General features: G+C 37.5%; 1 protein-coding gene across 3 annotated transcripts in view; it reads left to right on the forward strand.

Moving 5' to 3' along the window:
• Positions 1–24,383, forward strand: part of CDH6 (cadherin 6) — a 126,864-nt gene that overhangs the window by 61,268 nt on the left and 41,213 nt on the right. For all 3 annotated transcript variants that reach the window (XM_014781555.2, XM_087443164.1, XM_087443165.1), the window contains one exon: positions 8,377–8,733. In XM_014781555.2, the coding sequence (XP_014637041.1) occupies positions 8,506–8,733 (228 nt within the window). In that variant the 5' untranslated portion in view covers positions 8,377–8,505. The remainder of the gene's footprint in view (positions 1–8,376; positions 8,734–24,383) is intronic.

A 24,383-nucleotide genomic window follows, 5' to 3' on the forward strand; every position in this document is an offset into this window, starting at 1 on the left:
ATTGTTGTTTAAGGCTTACGTATTTGTAGAGCATTTATCGCATTACCTGGCATAGAGCAAATGTTCATTAGCTGTTCTTATTTAGTTTATAGGCTTTTTGACAATATTTTTATCTCTCAGAGACCTGTATTGTTATATTTGTAGGGGAGTCATGAAGACTCAATTCTAAGGTCACAGCTTAAGCTTGAGTGCTTATCATGGGCAGTAGCCTGGCCCGTGGCTCTGTAGGATGAATTTAGAGTGAGGACTCCCAAGTCTGATGCCAGGACTAGGATCTAGCTTCATTATGTACTCATTGCATGACCTTGGACAAGTTACTCGACCTCTCTACACTTCAATTTCTCATCTGCATAAATTATAAGGATATTATCCACCCCACAGGATTGTCATGAGAATTAAATGAAAACATGCTTGTGATGTGCTTAGCACAGTGCTAGCACATAGTAAATTTAGGGGATGGAACATAGCAAATTTAACTAGTATTATTATTTATGAGTTAGACTTCATGTAATTGATAAGAGGCTTAGACTTTATATTAGCAAAAATAAGTACAATGTCTCCACTCCTCATAACAGTTTACTGGAGTATGAGCCTTAAGGAATCACCTGTGATGTACCAAGTTTCACAATGACTTAATGGTAAACCCAAACACGTGACTCCTTTTGCAATTTAATAAAGTTAAATCTGTTTTGAACTCCTCACACCCACTAAGGTAGCCTTGTTTCCTGCTGGCCCGTAGCTCCCAGCCAGTACTCTCAGGCTGCCCTTTCACTGAGCTATTGAAAGAACAGCAAACTCATTGAAATCATTCACACTAATGTGCAAGTGGGTTTTGACATCTTCCAGGCTTGTTCAAGCTTCATTGTGTTAAATGGCTACGTGTCCAAAAGAATTAACGCAGCTGCCGGAAAGCCTAATATACAAGCAGGGAGTAATATGAAACCAAGTCTTTCAGACATTTCTGCAACCTAAACATATAGTTTGCTACAGAAATGTTTAAAATTCATGCCATGAAAAGCTAATTAAAAGTATAAAGTGCTTTCTCTTCTCCTTTGTTCGCGTGAGTAAATCTTTTGGGAAAAGACAGCAGCGTGTCCACAAAGCGAAAAGCCCTCAGGAGCCGGGCAGCGTGCATAAAAGAATGAAGCAAGAGGGTTTAAGAAAACCGCAGTGAAAGTGAGATGGCAAATGGCAACTGAATGGCAGTTGAACACAAGGGAGTGGAGGGAGATGGACATCAAGAAGGATCGGTGGGGAAGCACCTGCACTGCTTCAGGAGGCTGCTCCCTCCCTTCCAGAAGTAAAAATGTCACCAGAACTTCTGAGGTTTCAAGTTAATCCAGAAATGGGCATGTACTGATCTTCAAAGATTAGCAACTGATTTCAGGTTCTTAATTGTAAAAGGCAAAAGAAGAAATGCACGAGAGGCAAACTGGCCGTACGTTGGCCAATGTGTATCCTCTGCTAAGACATTTGACAGTTAGGTAGTTGTGGCCATCTTAATGTTAATAGCTAACATGAATTCACTCATTTTATCCTCACAGCCATCCTATGAGGTAGTTCCTATTAATATCATCCCATTTTATAGATAGAGAAATTGAGACATGCGTTGGTCCCCTTCTCGCCCAGCCAGTGTTGGGCGTGGCTGAGCTTCTAACCCAGACACGTGGCATGCCAGGGTCTGTTCTTAACCAAATGCTGATACTTCCTCTCACAATAAAATGGTTTGGACTTTTCCTTCCATGTGGAAAAAGAACTTGATCCTCTGATTCAAGTTTCTGGTTTTATTGTCCCAAGTGAGTATTTCAAATCAATAAATATTCCTTGAGCCTCAACTACATATAAAACACCATTTTATGTGCTGTAATACATTTGATTTTATCTTCATTAATGCAATGTGCGGAACATGACTTTAGAACGAGGGTAATACTGTTGAAATAGCTTCATGTGGAAATACATCAGTTTGCAAACAGATTGGCATATTATCCACAAATATAAACATTTACAAAAAAAATTAGGCATCATTTGATGGCTGTTGCCATAATGATTCATTGGCACAAGAGAAGTGGTACGTGAGGAGAGATGCCAGAGCTGTTGACACATTTCAGTGGAGTTCATTACACACACAAAATGGAACCAATTTTACTCAACAGTGACTTTGACATTTACAGAAAAATGAAATTGAGGTTCAGAAATGAAGCCTTTGTGTGAAATCTCTACCAAAAATTTTAAGTTGGTCTGTCCTTATGTCACCACTTCTAGAAGATGAGCCATGTTCTATAAACTTATTTTTATTCATAGCAGGTGGCAACCTATTCAAAACAAAGTTTCATGGGTGATCAGAAAACGGATCTTGAACAAACTTAATTGGCTGTAAAATGCGTCTTTCAGAATAAATAACAAACTTTTAAAGATGTACTTGTAGGAAGACACGTGTCCCTTTGGTTTCATTCTGTTTAATTCATCCTAATATCACAGTTGTGTTTATTTAATTTGCTAGGTTTTAATGGAGAATATGCCATCCTTGCCCCATTGCACCCAAAGATGGTATGGGACTAGAGAGACCAGGCTCAGAGTTGGAACACGATAGGGCCAGGAGAGATGTTAAATAGTTGTAAATAACCAGATGTTTTCTACTTTATTAATGATATAATGTTAGAAAATGTACCAAGAGTTAATAAAGGATTTACAATGTATATGCTAAAAAGAGTGCATTGCGGATGGGTTATACCAGTGGGCCAGGAGGACTTAGCATAGACAATATTTTCAGAGTGTTTTCTGTGAGCAGCATCATGCAAAATACTATGCTACAGTATTTATATGCAAAACCATTTATTTGAAGAAACAATTTCATGATGGATTTTAAAACAGTCTCTTACAACGGTAAATGGTTAAAGTATATTAATAATGTCACTTTATTGAATGTTTACTGTACTTTCAATGCCAAAGTTAAGGCTCTGCATACTAAAGAATGAATGTGTTTGATTTAATTTGTAAGCCTAGATAGCATTATAATAATACTGCACTGATTAGAATTAATCAAGAACACCAGAACAAATGTACGCTCTCTGAATTCTAAAACTTTAAAGTAATTATATTGCTTTTAAATCTATTTACTGAATTGTTTGTCTGTAAATAGTATAATAGAATCAGTATCTCAGAACCAGATAATACAGTTGAGTCATTCAGACTGTTATGAAACAGAAGTCACTGGAGAAGCAATTCAATCAATAGAGAAGTTTTCCAATTAGCATATTAATTATTTGCAAATAAAAGGTGATTCCAAAGTACTCTAGAGAACTCGAAGACATTGTAGTTTTTCTCATTCTATATATCCCCATGAAATATTTTTACATTATTAATTTCCAATAATCTAGGGAAAAAGGTTTTGCTAATCAAAGGAAAACTTCAGCCCAGCTTCTGCATTAATTATCACGTACTCTAAATTGGTAGAATCTGAATTAATGAGGCCCAGGCTCCTCTTAAATGGCATGCATTAAATAAAAGCTGGACTTGACTATGCATTCTTGTGAAGATTGAAGTATATATGCATATTGGCTGCCAGGCAAATAAATTTTCAAAGTATGCAATTACCAATGCTATGTGGGCCCTGCCCCACTATCCATAAACATCTTAATTACCTTCTACACATCACTAAAAAAGGCTTCTGCAAAGATTCAAACTATTTTTTTGGATCAACCACTTTTGCATATCAAATTTCAGAGTATACAAATGACAGCCTATAAGAAACAGAAAGTTTCCCAAAAAAAATCCCAGATCCCAGCAAAAAGAAAATGAAAAGCAGAGATGTGGTCTATTAAGTAATCTTTTAAGCCCATTGCTAAACTGTCATTGAACTGTAATTAGGCAGTTAGTTCAAGTTTCATTTTTTTTTTTTTGTGAGGAAGATCGGCCCTGAGCTAACATCTGCCAATCCTCCTCTTTTTGCTGAGGAAGACTGGCCCTGGGCTAACATCCATGTCCATCTTCCTCCATTTTATATGGGACGCCTCCACAGCATGGCCTGACAAGCGGTGCGTCAGTGCGCGCCCGGGATCCAAACCTGCGAACCCTGGGCCACCGAAGCAGAGCGTGAACACTTAACCGCTGCACCACTGGGCCGGCCCCAAGTTTCATTTTTATGGAGTTTTTGATATTTCTAACCAATTTGCTCTTAATGCCATAAGGAGATGGGGGCAAAAAGATACCATATCTACTTTGTTTTGCATTCTTTCATTCCCACTGTTTAATCTTTGGGTTCTTTCCTGATTAAATAACCATGACTACTATTTTAAAATTCAGTTCTATGTATGCCCTTACTTCTTCATCCTTTTGGTTTACTTCCTGACATCTTCAAAATGAGCCAGCCCATCTGGTTACTATTTGCCACGTGGTTCTCCTGTATTTTGCCTGCTCAGAAGTCAGCAGCTTTCCACATTTCTCAAAGTCGTCTTCCTTTGCTTGAAGTTATGGCCATTCAGCACCTTAAATATCCTGTTTTTTGCATCTAAGGCCATGCTTAGGGTATGATCGTTATGTTTTTTTTTCATTTCATGTTTTTAGATTAAAGTAAAATCTAAAATATGTATGACATTCGTTTTAACTGTATCATATTCTTATCCAACGTAACATTAGAATAATGTCAGCATGTTAATTACAAGATGTGTTTGTCCAGTACCATTTTTACAATGGCAAAATTACTAAGTTGAAGTGAGTTCTGTTTTTTTTTTGCCTGAGTAAAGCAAAGATGATTTTTTAAAACCTTAACATAGTAAAATAGAAAGCAAAAAAAAACACAGATTCTATGAATGAGTCCATCCTCTAGTGAACTTCCCTTTTAGCACATATCCTTCTTCATTCAGGCAGGGGGCATAAAGCTTCTGCCTTCTCTGTTTTTACACTAGTACTGTGAAATCCTGAATTGAAGTCCACACAAAGGAAAACAATCAGCAAATGGACTAATTCTGATTTTTAAAGTGCTTCTGTTCTTTAATTTGAAAAGAATTTGACTTGCTTGGAAATGCTTCTTGAAAAATAAAAAACTGCTTAAGCCTATGCTACCTTTTGCAGACTTGTACAGTGTGCTATAGATGGATTCAATACATACAACGCAAAAAATAGTAACAATAACAATAGTAATATAATAATAATACCTAATATTTATTAATAACTTACTAAGTGCCAGGCACTAAATGTTTTGAATGTAATTATTTATTTAATCCTTATAATACCCTACGAGGTAGTTACTGTAATTATCCCCATTTACAGGGGAAAAAACCAAGGTACAGTGAGATTAAGCAATTTTCCCAAGTTCACAGTGACTAATGGGCAGAGTTTCGATTTAAACCCAAGCAGTCTGACTCCAGCATTGATAATCTTAACCACTATGCAATCCTGCCTATTAAGAAGCATTAAATGAGAATTGCTACGTTATATATTCAACAATTTAGAGTTTGTTGGGTTTAACTATAGAATCTCACAGAGAGCTCTAGCCCTCTAAAAAACAAACATCAAATATGAGTGGATCATATCAATTTTAGTAACTTTAGTAATTTTTCACATTGAGGTTTTTTGTTTGTTTTTTTGTGAGGAAGATCAGCCCTGAGCTAACATCCATGCCAATCCTCCTCTTTTTGCTGAGAAGACCAGCTCTGAGCTAACATCCCTTGCCAATCCTCCTCCTCTTTTTTCCCTTTTTCTCCCCAAAGCCCCAATAGATAGTTGTATGTCATAGTTGCACATCCCTCTAGTTGCTGTATGTGGGACGTGGCCTCAGCATGGCCGGACAAGCGGTGCCTCAGTGCGCACCCGGGATCCAAACCAGGGCCACCAGTAGAGGAGCTCGCGCACCTAACCACTAAGCCACGGGGCCGGCCCCCTCACATTGAGATTTTAACAAGGACACACCGTACCAATCTGATACAAAAATTGCTGGGTAATAGCAAAACTAGATGTTGTAGCATACTTGGAAATACTGCTTAAATATGCGTCCCTTTAAAAGCTCATTACCAACTAAGCAAAAAAAATATGAAATACTTGACATTTTGGTATCTGTGATATTAAAAAGAACTAATATTTAATATTCAAGTGACAACAGCTTGTAGAGTTTGCACACAACACCCACAGGGATCGATTTTTCTTTAAAATGGTCTTTAGGAGCCTGCCTTTTAAACAGCTGACACCTCCATTCTCTGCATCCCTCTTTCCCACCAGCACCATGGGGCACACACTGAGTGCAGCGGCAGACGTGTAATTCTTCACTGCAGGATTTGTCTATGCAAATAATGGAGAACGTGGGAAATTAAGAAAAATGTAATTTCCACTGAATCAACCTCAGTGTAATCTCTACTACTAAAAACGAATAGATGTCTTTAGAGGGCTTTTCTCCATATGCTTTCTCAGTGCCATTTATATACCATCCATGAGAAGAGAGAAGAATCGTTGTCACCTAATAAGCATCAGTCATTCTATACTTGTACCGAGGCCACGTAATGACAAGTATACTGTTACCTGGCATTTTTCCAGCATTAGTAACTGTCACAGTACTAATTTACTCACCTGTGGAATTTTCAGCTTCCACAGCCTGCTGTCAAGAAGATGCATAATAATGGAATAAAGGTTTTTAAATGCTGAACACTGAAATATTTCACTTATATTCCCATAGAAAGCTTTCACTAAGCCACGTGTTAGGTGTCTATAATTACTCATTGTGAGGTTAAAAAAAACAACTGGTTGCATATACATTTACCTGATAGAATAATGGGAGACGAGTGAACAAATCTTTTCTAACAAAGAAATAAAAAATACTAATCAGATTACCTCAAATGTGTTTCTTTATCTGCATTTATTTAGAGTGAATGCGCCAGTTTAATTACTATTATGTTCTACATTATAATGCAATTCACTTTTTTGTTAGTATTATTTAAGAAAATAATTTTCCGGGGGGCCAGTCCAGTGGCATAGCGGTTAAGTGTGCGTGCACCGCTACGGCAGCCAAAGGTTCGCAGGTTCAGATCCCCGCAGGCACTGACACACCGCTTGTCAAGCCATGCTGTGGCAGCATCCCCTATAAAGTAGAGGAACACGGGCACTGGTGCTGGCCCAGGGCCAGTCTTCCTCAGCAAAAAGAGGAGGGTTGGCAAGGGATGTTAGCTCAGGGCTAATCTTCCTCACAAAAAAAAAGAAAGAAAGAAAATATTTTTCCTCTATCAAATAGTAAGATGAAGAAGTAATTTATTGGATTTTTTTTTTCAAGAAATGTGGAAAAGTTTAAGATGGAGATATAGGAATGTATTACTTCAATGACATAAAACAGTAAACGAATATACAACATCTTTGCCAAGCAGTTTGACCCAAAGATTTTTTAAATGCTAGATAATGTTCTTGAAAAATAATATTTGTCATGGAAAATTATTACCCACAAGTATAATCGTTGACTTATCTGAAGATCCCGCAGTCAATTGCCCTCGCTGTGGTAGATACGTTTGAAACATCTGTGAAAATTACATAGAGACTGATTTTAATATATATGCTTGATTGCTTGTGATACAAGTAAAATTTAGAGATAAAAGCCCAGGATTTCCTAAAGAAATTTGAATAGAATTGCTCATTTAATTCTTATATTTTATTAAATATAAATTCCATGGTTGTTCATTAACCCATCCTATAGTGTTATTAGGTCATAGGAGGGAAAAAAGTTTCCTGGTCAAGTTTGGGAAATACTGGATTAAATGTAGGCTTATCGTCATTGTTACAAAATTTCACTTCAGAAACTTCAATATGCTAAGATGCATTCTGAAGAAAAGGCACAAGGTCTTTTCCAACCTTGTTTGACCCAGACTGTTCTATCTCAGCACATCTCTGAAGCCAAGAGTCTGCAGAACAGTCTCTGTCTTGATTTATACCTACACATCACAGGCACTCAATACACTCTCGAAATTTCACCATCATCCACTTTCTATTGAATTGAAATTGTCTGTGATATTCTTTGCCGCAGACTTGTTCATGAGGATAAATATGCAAATAGAATCAGAAACACAAACTTGTTTCTTCTAACCAGATCTCATCCCACGTACTCAGAGGTAAAAGAGTGGTGAGATAATCCACTCTGGCATGTTGACCTACAGCAATGCTATTACTTAAAATAGGATTCTTAAGTGATAGAAAAGGAGAAAGGAAAACAGCAGCTTCCTACGCTGCACATGCCATCTATTTAGCATATCTGAAAGACCGTTTTCCTCATTTCAAAATTGATAGCCAACTTATTTTTGTTGGTTTGCTATTCAAATTTCTGTCCTCTTTTTCCAGAGCTTATTTGCTCTAACACTGAATTTTAAGCATCTCTAAAAATGCTTGATATGTTATTATTCTTTCCAGATATCCTCTGAGAGCCAAGCGAAGAACATTAAGGAAGAGAAGAGGAATGAGGCTGGATACAGTGCAGTGAAAAGAGGCACTTCAAGGAGAGGGGTACCTGCTACCCAGCGACGGGACTGTGTCATCAGAATGAGAACTTATCGGTACTTCTTGCTGCTCTTTTGGGTTGGTCAGCCGTACCCAACTTTCTCAGCTCCATTATCTAAGAGGACTAGTGGTTTCCCAGCAAAGAAAAGGGCCGTGGAGCTCTCTGGAAACAGCAAAAATGAGCTGAACCGTTCGAAAAGGAGCTGGATGTGGAATCAGTTCTTTCTCTTGGAGGAATATACAGGATCGGATTATCAGTATGTGGGCAAGGTAGGATTCCATTGGGCGCTTTGACATTCTGGTCTTAAAGGCCTGAAGAAGTTACTTCTAATAAATAGACAGGGAGGATGTGAACTATTCCCCCAGTACAGTAAGAATTGTTGCTTATCTGGTAAGACTTGTTTTTTTTCACTTGTGTAGTTTCGGGAAGAAGACTGTAGCAAGAAGCTGAGAAATGTTAACACTGCAACAAAGAGAAATGCTCCAGTTGAAAATGCAACGCCCACAACCATCCGCATAGGATTATCATAAATCCTTTAATTTCTACTTTAGCTTGAAAAATGTGGTCTAGCTCCTCTATAAAGTAGGATGTATTAAAAATAGGAATAGAGCAATTAAGCTGTAAGGAAAGGAAGGTTCCTTTTTCTTGTTGTGAAAGCAAATATTCTGAGCTTTAGTCCTTTGGCCAGGTTCAGATTAACTATTTCTTAACTCTGCTGCCTACAGCCATCCATTCTCTGACCAAATGCAGCTCTTTGTCCTCAAAACCCACCGCTGCCTTAGATTTGGTTATTACTGCTGCTGCTGTTTGCTCTTGTCTCAAATAATCGCCAGGGGTCAAACATTTCAAAAGTTTGTGATTTAATTGTGGCAATGTTCACAAAAGAGAAAAATAGTTATGTAAAAGTTCTATTTCCAAATATCATCTAACCATTTTATTGACTCCGGAAGTAGAATGAGGAGGCATTGCTTATTATAGCCCTTACAGATTCCTGGAGCTGAGTCAGGGAAATAGCTTGGTTATACTGTCTTGTGAGTTCCACTGAAATTTTATCATGGGCTACATTTTTGTTGCAGAATATCTGCATACTGCAAAGATGTAAAAAAACAGGGATACAAGTTTGTATTTTGTAGGTTCTGTGTTTTGCAATATGGTGTTGATAAGAAAAATAATTGTCACACATCCTTTACACAAACTGGGAATGAATCTAAGAGAGATGATAAACTGTCTTCATTTATGATTACAGCTTTGATTTTAAACCATTTATATTAGGATATCATGCAAATAGCATACATTTTGCAGATTCCAAGAGCTGCATGTTCACACTTCAGTCTGTTATCAAATATCCCTGAATAATCATGTGCAAATATTCTCTTTAACTATTTACCACTATAAATGAAAGAAAGCCATCCATGGCTTGGGCTGAGGTCACCAGGCATTGTTCCAATGAAGTGAATTATTAATGTGGAATAAAGTAGGAGAGGAAGTATTCGGTGAAGGAGTGAACATCAACACAGATCCCCAAGGGTCTAGCCTTGTATTTGCTGTGAAATTCACATGCTGTGTGACTGCTGAAGACAGACAGCCCACTTACCTGTACTTCACTCCATTTCCTTTGTGAAATTTGAACAGCACTACATTAATAGGGTAACGGTTGTAAAAAAAAAAAAAATAGTAATAATCTTATAATCTTTAAAGCACTTTCTACAATACAAATAACATTACCGTCATAGAAGATTAAGTTTTTTAAAGTGCTTTGCTAAATAACTGATTCCCCCCTTTTCCTCTTCTGCTTTTTCTTCTCAAATTTGTGATGCCATTTTACATCAAAAATACCATGTATTTTTAAAGAAAGGTGAGGCTATTTCAGGATACTAGAAGCAGCAATGGATATAACCACACAGGAATCAGTTTACGATTATAATTGTGAGAGGTAATATTGCCATGGGGAAAAGTTTCGAGCTGTGGATTCAAGCAGATCCGAGGCTGCCTCACTGCCCTGCCAATTGCCAGTTGTGTGGCCCAGGGCAGATTATTAACCTTTCCAAGCTTTAGTTTCTTCGTCTAGAAAATGCATGCAGCAATGCCTGCCTCATGGAGTTGCAGTGTAGTTTAAGTGAGACAAGAAGTAGTGACTGGCGCATAGTAGGTTCAGAAAGGAGTTATTATTATTGGTGAAAAAGCCATTGTATACACTCTATGAAATCTATCTTTAACGCACTGAAGTGGAATATTGATTTTTATATCATTGCAAAAGTAAAAGGAAGTAATTAACAGATCTTTGAGTAGGTGGAAAATGTAGATAGTGGCAAAATCCCTTCACAATCACAGCTTCAAGTCGATTAATTAGATTTGGATATTTTATCGGCAGCTAGATAAATTTCCCTCCCTCACCATCATCTGCCCTCCCCCACCTCCGTGAAGTTATACATGTAAGAGAATATTCGCTGGAAAAGAGTCAAGGGCAGTATTTGAAGCTGTCATAGTTGCCAGCATTGCTACTTCAGACACGTGTAAGAGGTGTTCTTCACTGTTGATAGGGTATTTTCCCAAATCCGTCTTTGGATTTATGTTTTATCCACAGACAAAACGATGAGACTATAATGTGTTTTTTTAACCACAATTAAAAATAGACAAAAAATAAATTTTTAAAAAGGGAAAAAAAAAGATTCGTTCCTCATGTGGGTGACAAGTTGATCCACTTTTAATAGATATGGAGTAAAACAGATATCTGATGTGATTATCTGGATCCACAAGGTCAAGAAACTTTTGGAAAAAAAAAAAGCTTAGACTATAGCAGAGGTTCCACAACTTTCTTGGTTCACAATGCCCTTAATGTCTCAATAACTCTTTTCACAGTGCCCTTAGGCCAAAAGAAATAGTTAGGTCCAAAAAACTTAATAAGTATTTATGTTTTAACAAATATGTAACTGTTTGAAAAAAATACCCATCAATTAACAGAAAAAAAATAATATTTTTATTTCATTCTTAACCACTGTTACAGTACTTCCTAATGGAATGTGGGCGCCTATTGGGCACTGCACAACTTCTCGGATTGGACACTGCCCCCTTGTTTCCTTTTCCACATTGATTTTTGCACCATACTTGCTTTTTATCACAAGCGCTATTGGAAACCCAGCTTCAAGAACAGGATGTGACATCATCGAAAGGAATGTAGCACCACCTACTGTTGAAACTGTAAACTACCCTGAGCTAGTAATTTGCAAGGTATCTGATAAGAGCTCAAGTGTTGCTGTATTTCCCTTGAAATTTTAAAATATTTCCTGGTGCCGCAGTGAGTTCCTTGCTGCCCTAATGCCTCAGTGCACACTCCGGGAACCATAGGACTGTAGTTAAATTGGTATATACAGATGTACAAAGGCTAATAGAACCTTAAATCATGCTATTAGCCCTACTAAATAATAGTTACTTAGAGCCTATCCTTGAGGCCTGAAACTGAAAAGATTGATTTGTACATATAATGGATAGAAGCGTTAACTGAGGAAAAGTAATGCAGTTGAGCAAATAGCTCTTAAAATAGAGGAAAGTATTTTTTACATAATAAACATCTGTTTGTACTTGTGCTCGTTGGTTCCAATTATTTGGGGTAAGTCAATAGGGAGACGGTGACAATGGTGGAGTGAGGAAAACGTGAGAATGGGTGTGAGAGCAAAGGGCTATCAGGTGTTGAAGGAGAAAAAAGAGTCACATGAGCATCCGAGAAGTAGCAGCAAATGGAGTCTGGAGGCAGGAGTGACAATTAAGTGAATAGACAAGATCATACTGTAAAACTGAAGCCAAGCAATGGCAGCAAGACCTTCCTCCTCTTCCTGTGTTAATGCTCTTCAGCATTTCACTGTGTCCCATAAGATTAATGCAGAAACCTGGACGTAGCAGGCTTAGGGAGGGAAGCACCTAATGCGAATAGAAGTGGGAAAGGCCAATTATAGCTGAAATATTGACAACCCAAATTCTGATTTCTGAGAAAGTCTCAACACCCCTACTCACCTAAAATGGTGGTGGCAGGCCAGAGTAACAGGAAGAAGTAGTCCTGTATTGGGTAAGATTTTGTGAGCTTAAGATATAGATATAGATACAGATAAGGATTATGATTTTTTTCTAAAATACATGACCATCTGGGGACAACATTTAGCTGCTTTAGCATAAGCAGCATCTGTGTCATCTGAGAGCTTGTTAGAAAGGCAGAATCCTGCGTTTCACCTGAGATCTATTGAATTAGAATCTGCATTTCAACAAGATCTCCAAGTGTTACACATTAAAATTTGAGAAGTGCTGCTTTTAAGAATACCTTGAGGGGCCAGCCCCATGGCATAGTGGTTAAGTTCGGCACACTCTGCTTCGCCAGCCTGGATTCATGGGTTCAGATCCTGGGCACAGACCTACACCAGTCATCAGCCATGCTGGGACAGTGACCCACATATAAAATAGAGGAAAATTGGCACAGATGTTAGCTCAGGGTGAATCTTCCTCAGCAAAAAAAAAAAAAAAAAAAATACCTTGACCTGGGTCTCACCTCCCCAGAGATTCTGATTTAGTTGATTTTTAATAAAGTATCTATGATTCTAATATGTAGTAAAATTTGAGAACCACTGCCCTAGGAGAATTTTATTGGCAATAATTATAACAAAATGTGGCAAGCTCAGTGATAAAGTGGGCATCCACAAAGAATTATGGAAATCTAAAGGAGAGGGGCCGACTGGGCTCGGGGATGCAGCAGAGCTTCCTAAAGGAGGTGATGATGTTGGAAGCACGTCTTAGAGGAAGAGCAGTGTTAGCTCACACGGCAGAGGGAGAATTACCAGGGCTTCCCAATTAATTGGACACAGAAGCCAAAGGAGAGAAAGCAAAAGGTTCAAAGAGTCAGAGATTTCCAGACAGAACAATGAGCATAATGAAAGTGTCACTAATGCCGGTACAGAAAACAGAAAGAGGTGCATATTTTTTTATCAAGGGCTAAAGGGAAGAGTAATTGATTTTGTACAAAATTCACTTAGCTTATCTTTGGCTTATATAAACCTAATAGAAAAATCAGAGCGAAACCTTGTAATTCCACATTTTCAGAAAATCCCACACCCCTCCTGCCAGGTTTATATAGCACTTCCTTGACGATGATTGGTATATAGTCTAAGATTAATTTCAATAAGAAAAGAAGAACATAGGTAGATAGATATAGATTATAGATTTTGAAAACGTGGGCATTCACTAATACAAAAATGAATATATTTAAAATTTCAGAACTATGCACAATTTTAGGCAAAAGATTCACATATTACCATTAAACAGCCCACAGCAACGCTTAATTTCCTTGTCTCTTCCATTTCATCCTTCACAATATTCTTTATCTCTCCTTCCACACAATGTATACATAAGAATAATCTCCATTAGAAGCATTCGAGATACTTCTATTTTTAGTAGAATACCAGGAGATCTGTTTTAATGGAATTTGATAAACTGCATATTTTTATAGATATTTTCTGATGTTAGCTTTTTGGAAGTTGGTGATGGTTTTCTTTTGAGGAGCTTTCCCAAAAATTGATATGCTGTGCTTTTTTAAATATCAGGAAAATTGGGGTTCTATTTGAAGCTCTAATGTACAGGTCTTCCTAATATGCTTTTCTCTTGAGTCTTTAAAATTAATGTCTACCCAATTCAACAAAGCCACTATTCTCAGGATAATTAGACAGTAATGTTTTAACAGCCCATAAAAATAAAAGTTGTCAGCCACATACACCTTTAAAATTAGGGATTTTTATTTGTTCCTATAATTACATAATCATCCAAATTCAGTAAACATGAAGCAATATTTTATTCATTCTGAAAGACCATTTAAAAAATGCTGTTACTATAATATTGCTTTCTTATATTCCTTTTTTTTTTTTTTTTTTTCTGAAAAGAGCATAAGCTTAAAAGTAGAAACCTCCTGGCACTAATTTGATGGGTGATTCAGAGACTTCATTTAACCACTATTGCTTCAAACAGCAGCATCAGATTAAAGCAACATCATAGCTAACATTTACTGAACATTTCTTTGTTCCAGACACTCAAAGCACTTGGGTATATTACCTCACTGGATCCACACGGCAATCTTAATGCCCAGAGATGATTTATATCCCTGTTTTACAGATGAGTAAACTAAGGCTCAGAGTAGTGGAGTATTTTAGCCCAAGATCTCACACTGTTGGAACTTGTCAGTCGACCTCTGTCTGACCTCATAACTGCTCAGTTACATCCCCTCCTGTGTACGCCCACTACCTTGCAGAGCCATTGCGAGGCACAAATGAAAAAACAGTTGCAGAACATGCTTTGGCGTTCAGTGATTGCATTCAACTCCATACCACAAATACCTCCGGAGAACCTGCTGTGTGAAACCCGAGGATAGAGAGAAAAAGAATTTTTTTTAAAAAAAAAGACTACTTTTAGAGAGCTATACAAATATGTTCGCATCATTATTATTGTGCACATTCCTTTTACTTTTTCTTGATTTTAATTTCCAGGACACATCAGTAATATCAAAATAGTTACATGTGAGCATTTTAAAACTAGATATGCAATTAGTGGTCTTTTTGGTCCTGATGAAAACGTGTCTTTTCTTTTTATTTCCCTCGATAACCTTCTCTAAACTTCTGCTCTGGTTCAATGACCTGCAATAATCTTTTCTCCCTGAGTCAGGACAAGTGCCTTGGGCACGTCTTTCTTCTTCATCATTTAAATTTAATGCTCAGCCATTTAACATTTTTATATTTCAGCTGGTTAGTGTATTTAAGAGAACGTACATTCACTCGCTCGTTGAATGTACTTTTTAAAAATGTTTCAAGAAGTAACTTCCCAGCAGCCAATATTGGCAGTAATCCTCATTTTGTTTCCACTCTCAGCCAACTGATTTCACTGTCTTAATGACAAAAGCTTCAATTTGCTATCTGATGCTAAGAAAATGTCCTGTGTAACAGCAATTCTCTTTCTGAGTTTTACACTTCCCTCTATGCACAGTCGCTCATGTGGAGAGCAGAATACTCAGAATGTCTGATCTTGGCCATAAACCCAAAGGCAACGTTCAACCGCCTGGGTCACACAAGCGGAGCAAAAGATAGAAAGCCAAACAAGGACCCAAATCCCAAATCTTCCAACTTCCACGTCATTATGCCTGTGGAATCCTACACCCTCCTGCTCGTAATTCAATTTGTTGAACACAATAGAGGGATCAAGATAAATAAAAGAGAGTTTAGGGTTCAGATCCTTTTTTTGTGTGTGTGTGACGGGATCAGCCCTGTGCTAACATCTGCCAATCCTCCTCCCCTTTTGCTGAGGAAGACTGGCCCTGGGCTAACATCTGTGCCCATCTTCCTCCACTTTATATGGGATGCCACCACAGCGTGGCTTGCCAAGTGGTGCGTCGGTGCACGCCCGGGATCCAAACCTGCGAACCCCGGGCCGCCGCAGCGGAGCCCGCACACTTAACCGCTTGTGCCACCCAGCTGGCCCCACGGTTCAGATCCATTTTGTTCCCACTAACCTATTTTACCTCCATGCTCCACAAGTCAAACAGAGATGGAGGTTGTCAGAAGGTTATAAAGACTCTACATGTTCATTATAACAAATCCCCCAAATCTATCCTTTAGACATTAAATATTTCTTTACTGATTACCTTAACTCGTTTGTACTATTATTAAACCACGTAAATACTTGATTTGCACCAAATCTCTTCATTTTTTGTCACCTTATGGGTCCACCATAGCAGATGAGAATATAAATATGCAAAATGCCAGCATCCTAGTTTACATTTCTTTTCAAATCAAAATTCCTAATTATCATTTTGAATAAATTTTATTTCAAAAATCAGATAAATATCCCTGACATATTGGTAATCAACAGTCAAAAGATCCTTAAACCACTTATTTTTTTCATTTCCACTGATATAAATGACAGAGTTAATAAATTATTTTAAATATGAGAAGCCAAGAATATACTCCAACCAGAATTATATATTTAACTTTTGGAGGGCCCTACATCTCTAGTCAGAAGTAAAAGATGTCTTCCTTATGCCCTACCCTCTTTTATTTTTGGTAAAATGTCCTTCCTTTAATAACCATCACCAAATTTAGAGATTATATTTAGATGCTAATGTGTCATTGGAACCTCCAGGAGGCATCTCTTTTTGTGTAGATGTAGGCTGCTGGCAGCAAACTCCACCTTCCTATAAGCTCTGATCTTGTCAGTTATTAAGACGACAATGTAACATAATCCTCATGAGCATGCTAAATATATCAGTATTCTTTGCAAACCTATCTTTCCATCTGGAATTGAAGAGGTTGAAAGAAAGTACAGAATTCTCCATAAAAGAATAAAGAGATTTTTCCTTATAGCCGTTATTGATAATTAAGTAAAAATAACACCTACTCCCAAAGGTCAATGTGAGGAATCAAATTTGAAATTATGCAATCTGGAATAAAAAGAACAGCTTGCCAAAACATTTCGCAGGGAAAATGTTGGTAGTTTCTTCCAGTTTTCCATTCACAGAGAACAGGTATGCACAAGAAAAGAGAGGCATTTTAAAAGATTAAAACGTATACATGTGTGAAATGTATGAATAAATATTTTAGGTGAATTGGTGTGTTTCAGAAGTGCTGAGGGCAGTAATGGAGAAATAACAAAAAGCTTGAAATATGACTCTGGATGTGGGATTTAATGCTGACTAGAGGGAATGGAGATTGGAGTTAAGAAGGCAATTGAAGAAGTTATCTCAGCTACGGCATTTTCGAATAGATTTGGGGAGAAAATGTTTTTTATTCATTCAACAGTTATTCGCTAGAGAGGGTAAAGTTGACAGCACAGGCAGCCTGCCTATGTTTGAGCCCCTGCTGCACTGTGACTACCTGGGTACTATTGGGCATGATATTTACCCATCTCTGTCTCCCATTTCTTCAACTGTTAAAGGAAGGGAGTAATAAAGTTATCGAGGTGAGGATTAAATAAACTAATACACGGAAAGAGCTCAGAAGGATGCCTGGTATATCACACTCACTAGTAAGGTACTGTCAGGGTGGGGAAAATCCCCTTTCTTCCCTTCTTGTGGTCTTACGGCTGGACTAATAGTAAAATTGACACGAGACCAGATTAACAGGAGAAAAACCCAGTTTAATACACATGTATTGGAGATCATAGAGAAATGATGCTCAGAGAGTGAACAAAGCAGGCAGTATATGTTATCTTTTACACAAAGAAATAATAAATTTGTGAAGAATTGACAGGACAAAGAAATTTAGGTTTGGGTTATGTAAATAGCAAGGAATTTAAGCAGGGGTTAGGCTGGAGGTAGTAAATTAGCAAGGTTGGTTTGTGCAGGCTTCTTGGCCCTGAATTCCTAGCTCTGGCTATAAGAATACAGGGAGAGCACTTTTCACCCGGGAGATTTATTTCCTGCTTTCAGGGGGAACAGAGATAGGAGGGTCAGAATGCCCTCTTTGCTTCTCGAGTAACTTTAATTCAGAATAATCAATATGCTATTGTGGGATATTTTGGAGTGGCCTGCCTGGGCCCCAAAAGTACTAAGGGAAGACCAGTACAAGGCACCTCTATCAAGGGTGCCTTCAAAGAGCAGGAAGGGTGAAGAGAAGGAAGGACCAGGGGATGATTCCACTCATGTTCCGTCTCCTTCTGTGAAGTCACGTCTCATGGGCCAGAGACATGTCAAAGCAGCTAAGGCAGCTTCAAATACGACTCATCAGCACCAATTCAGAGGGCTAAGTACATAAAAAAATAGGAAGTTTTATCATCCCAACCAAACAAAAAATAAAATGCACACTACACTTCTCATTATTTGCTGATCCGATGGCTTTTATGGATCCTCCTATTAAGGCTATTTATCATTGCATTTTAAAACATCATCACTTTACACCACAATTTGGAGTTTATATTATTTAAATTGTTGTGAAACATTACAAGTCTGGTTAGGTCTTGTTATTTTTTCAATAAAAACTTGAATGCATCCAACAATTCAAACAATGACTGTTGCACTTAGGGTATACTAATATTTTTAGTTGGAATTATCAAAGCTAAGTTGGAATTAATATCATGATTTCCTTATATTATTGAACCAAAGTTTTATTGTGGGAAAATTACTCTTGATTTAATTGTCTAATTACCCTGAATGCTTTACCTTTTTAAGAGCAAAATAATTAATTCTTTGTTTAAGGCTGAAATTCGACCTTCAATATATTAAGTAGTGTTTTATATTGGATCCCAAGGCTGCTCCTTCAATTAGTACTTTAAATATTGAATTTAAATCTTCAAATACTTTTATCTTTGTAAACTCTGCAAGACCCTAAACTACATGTTTTAATCATCTTTGTATCCTTAAAGCTGCCTAGCACAGATTTTGCACTTTGGAAACAGCCAAATATTGCTTGAATTAAGCTGCAGTGACCACAAAAGATAAAAACCTGCTGTTATCTAAAAATTGCCTCCCAATTTATTGAGGTGGATGGTATGATATGGTTATCATTGACAGTGTTTTGTGTCATTGGGTTGACAACTGAAAATGTAAAGTCTTTAAAGTTCAAGGATATGTTAGATAGTAAACATATACACCAAATTTATTATGAAAGTCTTCCCATGGAACCTACCTCTGGAAATTTCACATCAAAATGACACAAGTATTTTATGATACAATGGGAGAAAATTCAAGCTTCCTTAGTGCAAACCAGGGAAACTAAAGACAACACAATTGTATGTGCATAAACTAACAAGAAAGATATAAAGAAAATATATAGCAAATAATATCATAACATAAAAGTTCGTTCTTTTAAAAGTCCTTTAAGACTTTTACAAATGAAAACCAAGCATTATTTAGGGTCTCAGTAGAAGAAACTTTGAAACAAAATGAGAAAAATCCAGAGTTGACCGATAGAAAGCAAATTTCTTTTTCTTAAAATTCTTAAGAAGCTACATTGTGCAGACAATTCAAGTGCTCAGTAGAAGAGAGATCATTTAAGACCTGGGAATGTTGATTGCAATGATTCACAAAAAAAAATCAACTATAGAGAAAAATGTGATAATACAGGGAGAGAAAAATTCTATATAATGACTAATTCTTTTTTTTACCAATTATATATTCTCCTAATCAACATATTTTGAGTTCTTGCAAGAAAAATAATCATTCCTGGGGAAAAAAAATCTCATCTTAACTCTTTCTACTATTTATGTTATGAGTACAATTCAGAATAGAAACATGAAAGAGGAGATGCAAAGAAATTCTGCTTTAAAATACGCAAAACTTTAGCATTCTTTATTGTTTGTTTCATAAATTGTGAAGCCTGGGAATCTGGCTCATTTACTTATTAATCTATAGCCTGGGGGTTCTTTTTTATTTTCCAATGAGGGTAAATACCCTCCAGGAAGCAAACTTCCCTTTAGAAATCAAGTAAAGCAGAACAGACTTTACAAAATTACTTTCTTATCCTATTTGCATCTTGAGTATTTTGTCTATCCTCTCAACTTACGTGTATTTTTGTAAAAAGAATAAAAAGAAGAAGCTATTTACCTTGGGTTAAAGCTATGATCTTGGTGATTACCAATCCACCTGCCCCTTAATGGGAAATATGGTTTTAAAATCAAGTCAAAAAATTAAGTGACTTGGGCAAAACTGAGTGGTAGTACTTTATTCAGTTTTATCTGCTTTTTGACAGTCTACATATCACTCTCTTGAGTTTTAAAATGGTAATGTGGCAGTCAGAATCTTTACTGCAATGCAAACCATCAAGTAGCTTCTGAAGAAGGGGAGCGTGTGGGATGGGGAAAGACAGAAGAGAAAACACAACACAAGAGAAATCATCGCCTGGCAGGCAAAGACGCATTGCAGATTGGTTTTTAGCAGAGTCTCATTGCAGAAAATTTGTAATGAGATAAGGAGCCATGATAATATTTTCTCACATTTTATCAGGCTTTACTGTCTATGAAATGCTGTCTCGTGTACAAGTGCTCTTTGAATGGTCCGCATAAGCGCTCTTCCAGTGGAGCAGGATTAAATCCTTTTGAGTGTGAGGAAACAGAGTCCCAGAGGGGTTAAGAGACCCTAGTGCTATTGCCAGCAGAGTGCCGAAGCTGGGGCCGGGGTGGTTAAGTCTAATACTCTTCCTTTATACCACATTATTACGATACGAAAGTAGCAGAGAGTATTTCAGACATGATGGGCGAATGAAACAATAGCATAAATGCTTAGGAGTTGGAGCTCTGTGAGACAAGCGCTCATGTTCATGGCTCCAACATCACCATGAGGACACTTTCCCCAGGGTGGCCACTCAGCACACATTCCCGTTCATTGACTGTTTCACAATTAGTTCCTTTAATGCAAAAAAAGAAGAAAAAAAAGGAGCCGTTCAAATCATTTAAGAACTTAAGAATTTATAAGCTGGTTTCCAAGCACGAAAAACTAATAAATGAGCTCATAATCTTCTCCTAGAATTGTTCACCTTGACTATATGAGTAGGTTACAGAATTCAATTTTATCATCATGTATTGAGCACATGCAGGTTGCTTGAGAGTTATGAATTTGAGCAAGAAGTAGTCCCTCCCTCAAGCAAACTGTTTTGTAAAGACATAGCTTTAACTTTTTAGACGCTAAGTAAGAGTCAATGTAAGAATATTATATCCAATACTATATTTTACCTTCAAAGAAAAACACATTTTGGGAAAAGTCCATTAGCTAGTGAGGAACAAAATTTTTTTAAATTTCTGCCGTTTGAGTCATCATGCCTTAAATGTCTGTATTCATCTGTTAATATTTTCTTCCAAAGTGGATGTGTCAGAGAGAGGGAGAGACAGAGAGAGGGGGCAGGGGGAGCATGTGTGTGTGTGTGTCTGTGTACGTCCTTAGATTTGGCAATTGCTGAAGAGATTCCACTGGAAGGCAAAAAGGTAGGATTGTAACGGGTGAGTTACAACGCCTTACTAAATCAATTTTTGACTGGATACCTGGCTCTCAGCTTGATTTACCACTGGCTTTTTGAAAATGAAAATGTTAGACTAAGCAGGAGCTGAGACTAATGTCGCAGCCTGCCAAAGACCTTGGGCTTCTAGAGCCAAGCAAAAGGCAGTAAACAATGCCTTTTCGGGGAAATAACTTCATGCAGTGAATAAACCAAAAGGCATTTGTTTAATTGATAAATCCCAAATGAACAATAACATCTATTACAGTTTGTATCATTTGTGCCAATAAAATTTACAAATAACTTAGCCTGGGGTCTAATGTAATAAATACAATGAATCCAGAAACATTCATTATCATCGTGGGGAGTGTTGTTCGGCAGTATGTTCTGATGTGAACGAGCATAGACTTTGGAGTCAGGCAGATCTTAGTATCCTTCCTGGCTCTGCCCTTAACTTTAAGTAACTTACTTAACCACCCTGACCTCAGTTTCTCTGAAAAAAATGGAGAAAATAAAGATTAGCTCCTGGAGTCATTATGAGAATTAATTGATGTAATACACAAAGCATTCTTGCAGTACCTTATACTTAGTAAGCTCTCACCAAGGGTTAGTTTTCTTCCCTCTTGCTGGGATTCTTGAAGGACCACATGCAGTTTCAGTTCACCTTGAATTCCAAAGATAAGGAATTACTATCTTAGTTTCCTATTGCCACTGTGAAAAATTACCACAAACACGGTGGCTTAAAATAGTACAAATTTATCTTACAGTTGTGGAGGGCAGAAGTCTGAAATGGGTTTCACTGGGCTAAAATCAAGGTGTCTGCAAGGGGTCCTTCTGGAGGCTGTAGGAGAGCTTCCATCTCCTTGCCTTTTTGAGCTTCTAGAGGCTGCCTGCATCCCTTGGTTCATGGTCTCTTCCTCCATCTTCAAAGTCAGCAGCATAACATCTTCAACTCTCTCTCTCTCTCTGTCTCTTTGTCTCTCTCGCTCTCTCTCTCACACACACGCGCGCACACACACACACACACACATTCTCTCTCTCTGATCTGTGCTCCATCTTCACATTTCCTTCTCTGATTCCAACTCGCCCCTACCTCTTTCTCTTATAAGGACTCTGGTGATTACATTGGGTTCACTTGGATAATCCAGGATAATCTCCCCATCTCAAAATCTTTCTATTAATCACATCCGTAAAGTCCTTTTTTTTCCAAGTAAGGTAACATAGGCACTGGTTCCTGGAATTAGGACATAGACATCTTTGGGAGAGTTTTTATTCTGCCTACCACAACAATTATAGCACTAAAGTTTTGTTCATTTAATAGCTACTCTGGTACTTTTGACATTAAATTCAAGGTATTGAGTGTAAGAAAGTAAATGTCAAGGGAATTAATAAATTTCTCCTGAGTTTAGATTTAAAATTCTTTCACTTTTAGCACTTTGTCAAAAATTCTCCTCCACGTAACACAAGGTCTGTTTCAGTGGTTATTAAATCTAACAAAAGATAAAAGATTGAATTGAGTGGGGTCATGTGGAATCTCTACAAATGCAGAACTCTTTATGGTATTATTTGAATGTATTTTAAAAGTTAAAAGGCACACAATGAGAAAAAAAATGTAAGGATAGATAGATAGATAGATAGATAGATAGATAGATAGATAGATAGATAGGTAGACAGATAGATAGATAGATAGATAGATAGATAGATAGATAGATAGATAGATAATGCAATGTCTGGAGACATTTTTGGTTGTCACAACTTGAAAAGTGCTACAAGTATCTAGTGGGTAGGGGCCAGGGATGCTGCTAAACATCCTATAATGTACAGGATAGATCCCAATACGAAGAATTACCCAGCCAAAATGTCAATAGTGCAGAGGTGAAAAAATCCTCAATTAGATAGATCTTTGTAACTCAGAACTTAAAATATTGTTTGGTACAGAGTGAGCCTTTAATGAATGTTCATAGAACTGAATGTAAAAATCCAGAGAAAATATTTGTGTTGTGGTTAACAGAATAGAACGTGGTGTCGGATTGCCTGGACTCAAATCTGCTCCTGTTGGTTGTATGATGCTGAGAAGTTACTTAACTCTTACCTTGTCTCAGTTTCCTCATCAGTTAAGAGAGGAGAGGAAAACGGTCAGGATGGATAACGAATTATGTAATTTATGTAATGAGTTCAGCACATTTCCTGACCCATAGTATGGGCTTCATAAATGTCTGCTATTATTATTTTCCCAAATCCCAGCCTGACCAATTGCCAAATGATGAATCATATAGGAAAATGCTTTAAAGATAAAATATCTCCACTATTATAAAAATTAATCAAAATTTTTATATATTATAGAATAATGTAATTTTTTAGGTCATTATAAGAGGCAACATGGTATAATAGAAAAATAACATGGTACATGGAGGCAGCCTGACCATAGGTTCTGTCAGAAAAAAAGAGATTTTCCAGGTTCCTTCAGAGCCCATTTAATGTATCAAGAGATGGGCCTGGCCAACTAGAATAAAACTCAAGAATCCAATTTATAAATGTAGTCATCGAAAATTATTGGTGCCAGACACTGGGCTGCAGGCCATGCTTCCACTCCAGTTATCTTCTCAGATTTTACAGTGGGAATTGGCTCTTCCTCCCACCAAAACTCATGTGGTGGGGTATTATTGAAACCAAGGGGAGGATTTCACATTCCTGGCTATTAAACACACAAATGCACAGCACTGTGTGTATCTGAAGTCATTTCTACTGCCCTGAGACAGTGTATCTGAAGTCCCAGGGGGGAACAGTGGCAAGTTAGTGGGTAAAGTTTGTGATAAAAGCAGAGTAGTTTTTGCCCATTTCCCTTTGGGGCAATCATGCGGTGAGGGAGAAGCCCTTTTAGCTCCCAGGAGCCTTCTCGGGCTTCTCCAGGGCAAGAAAGGGATGGACGATCCCATAGATGATACTTACCAAGAACAAAGCAAGTCTCACTAGGACCA

This window comes from Ceratotherium simum, chromosome 18 (assembly GCF_057802395.1).
Source record: "Ceratotherium simum simum isolate JZ-2026a chromosome 18, ASM5780239v1, whole genome shotgun sequence".
NCBI classification, from domain to species: domain Eukaryota; kingdom Metazoa; phylum Chordata; class Mammalia; order Perissodactyla; family Rhinocerotidae; genus Ceratotherium; species Ceratotherium simum.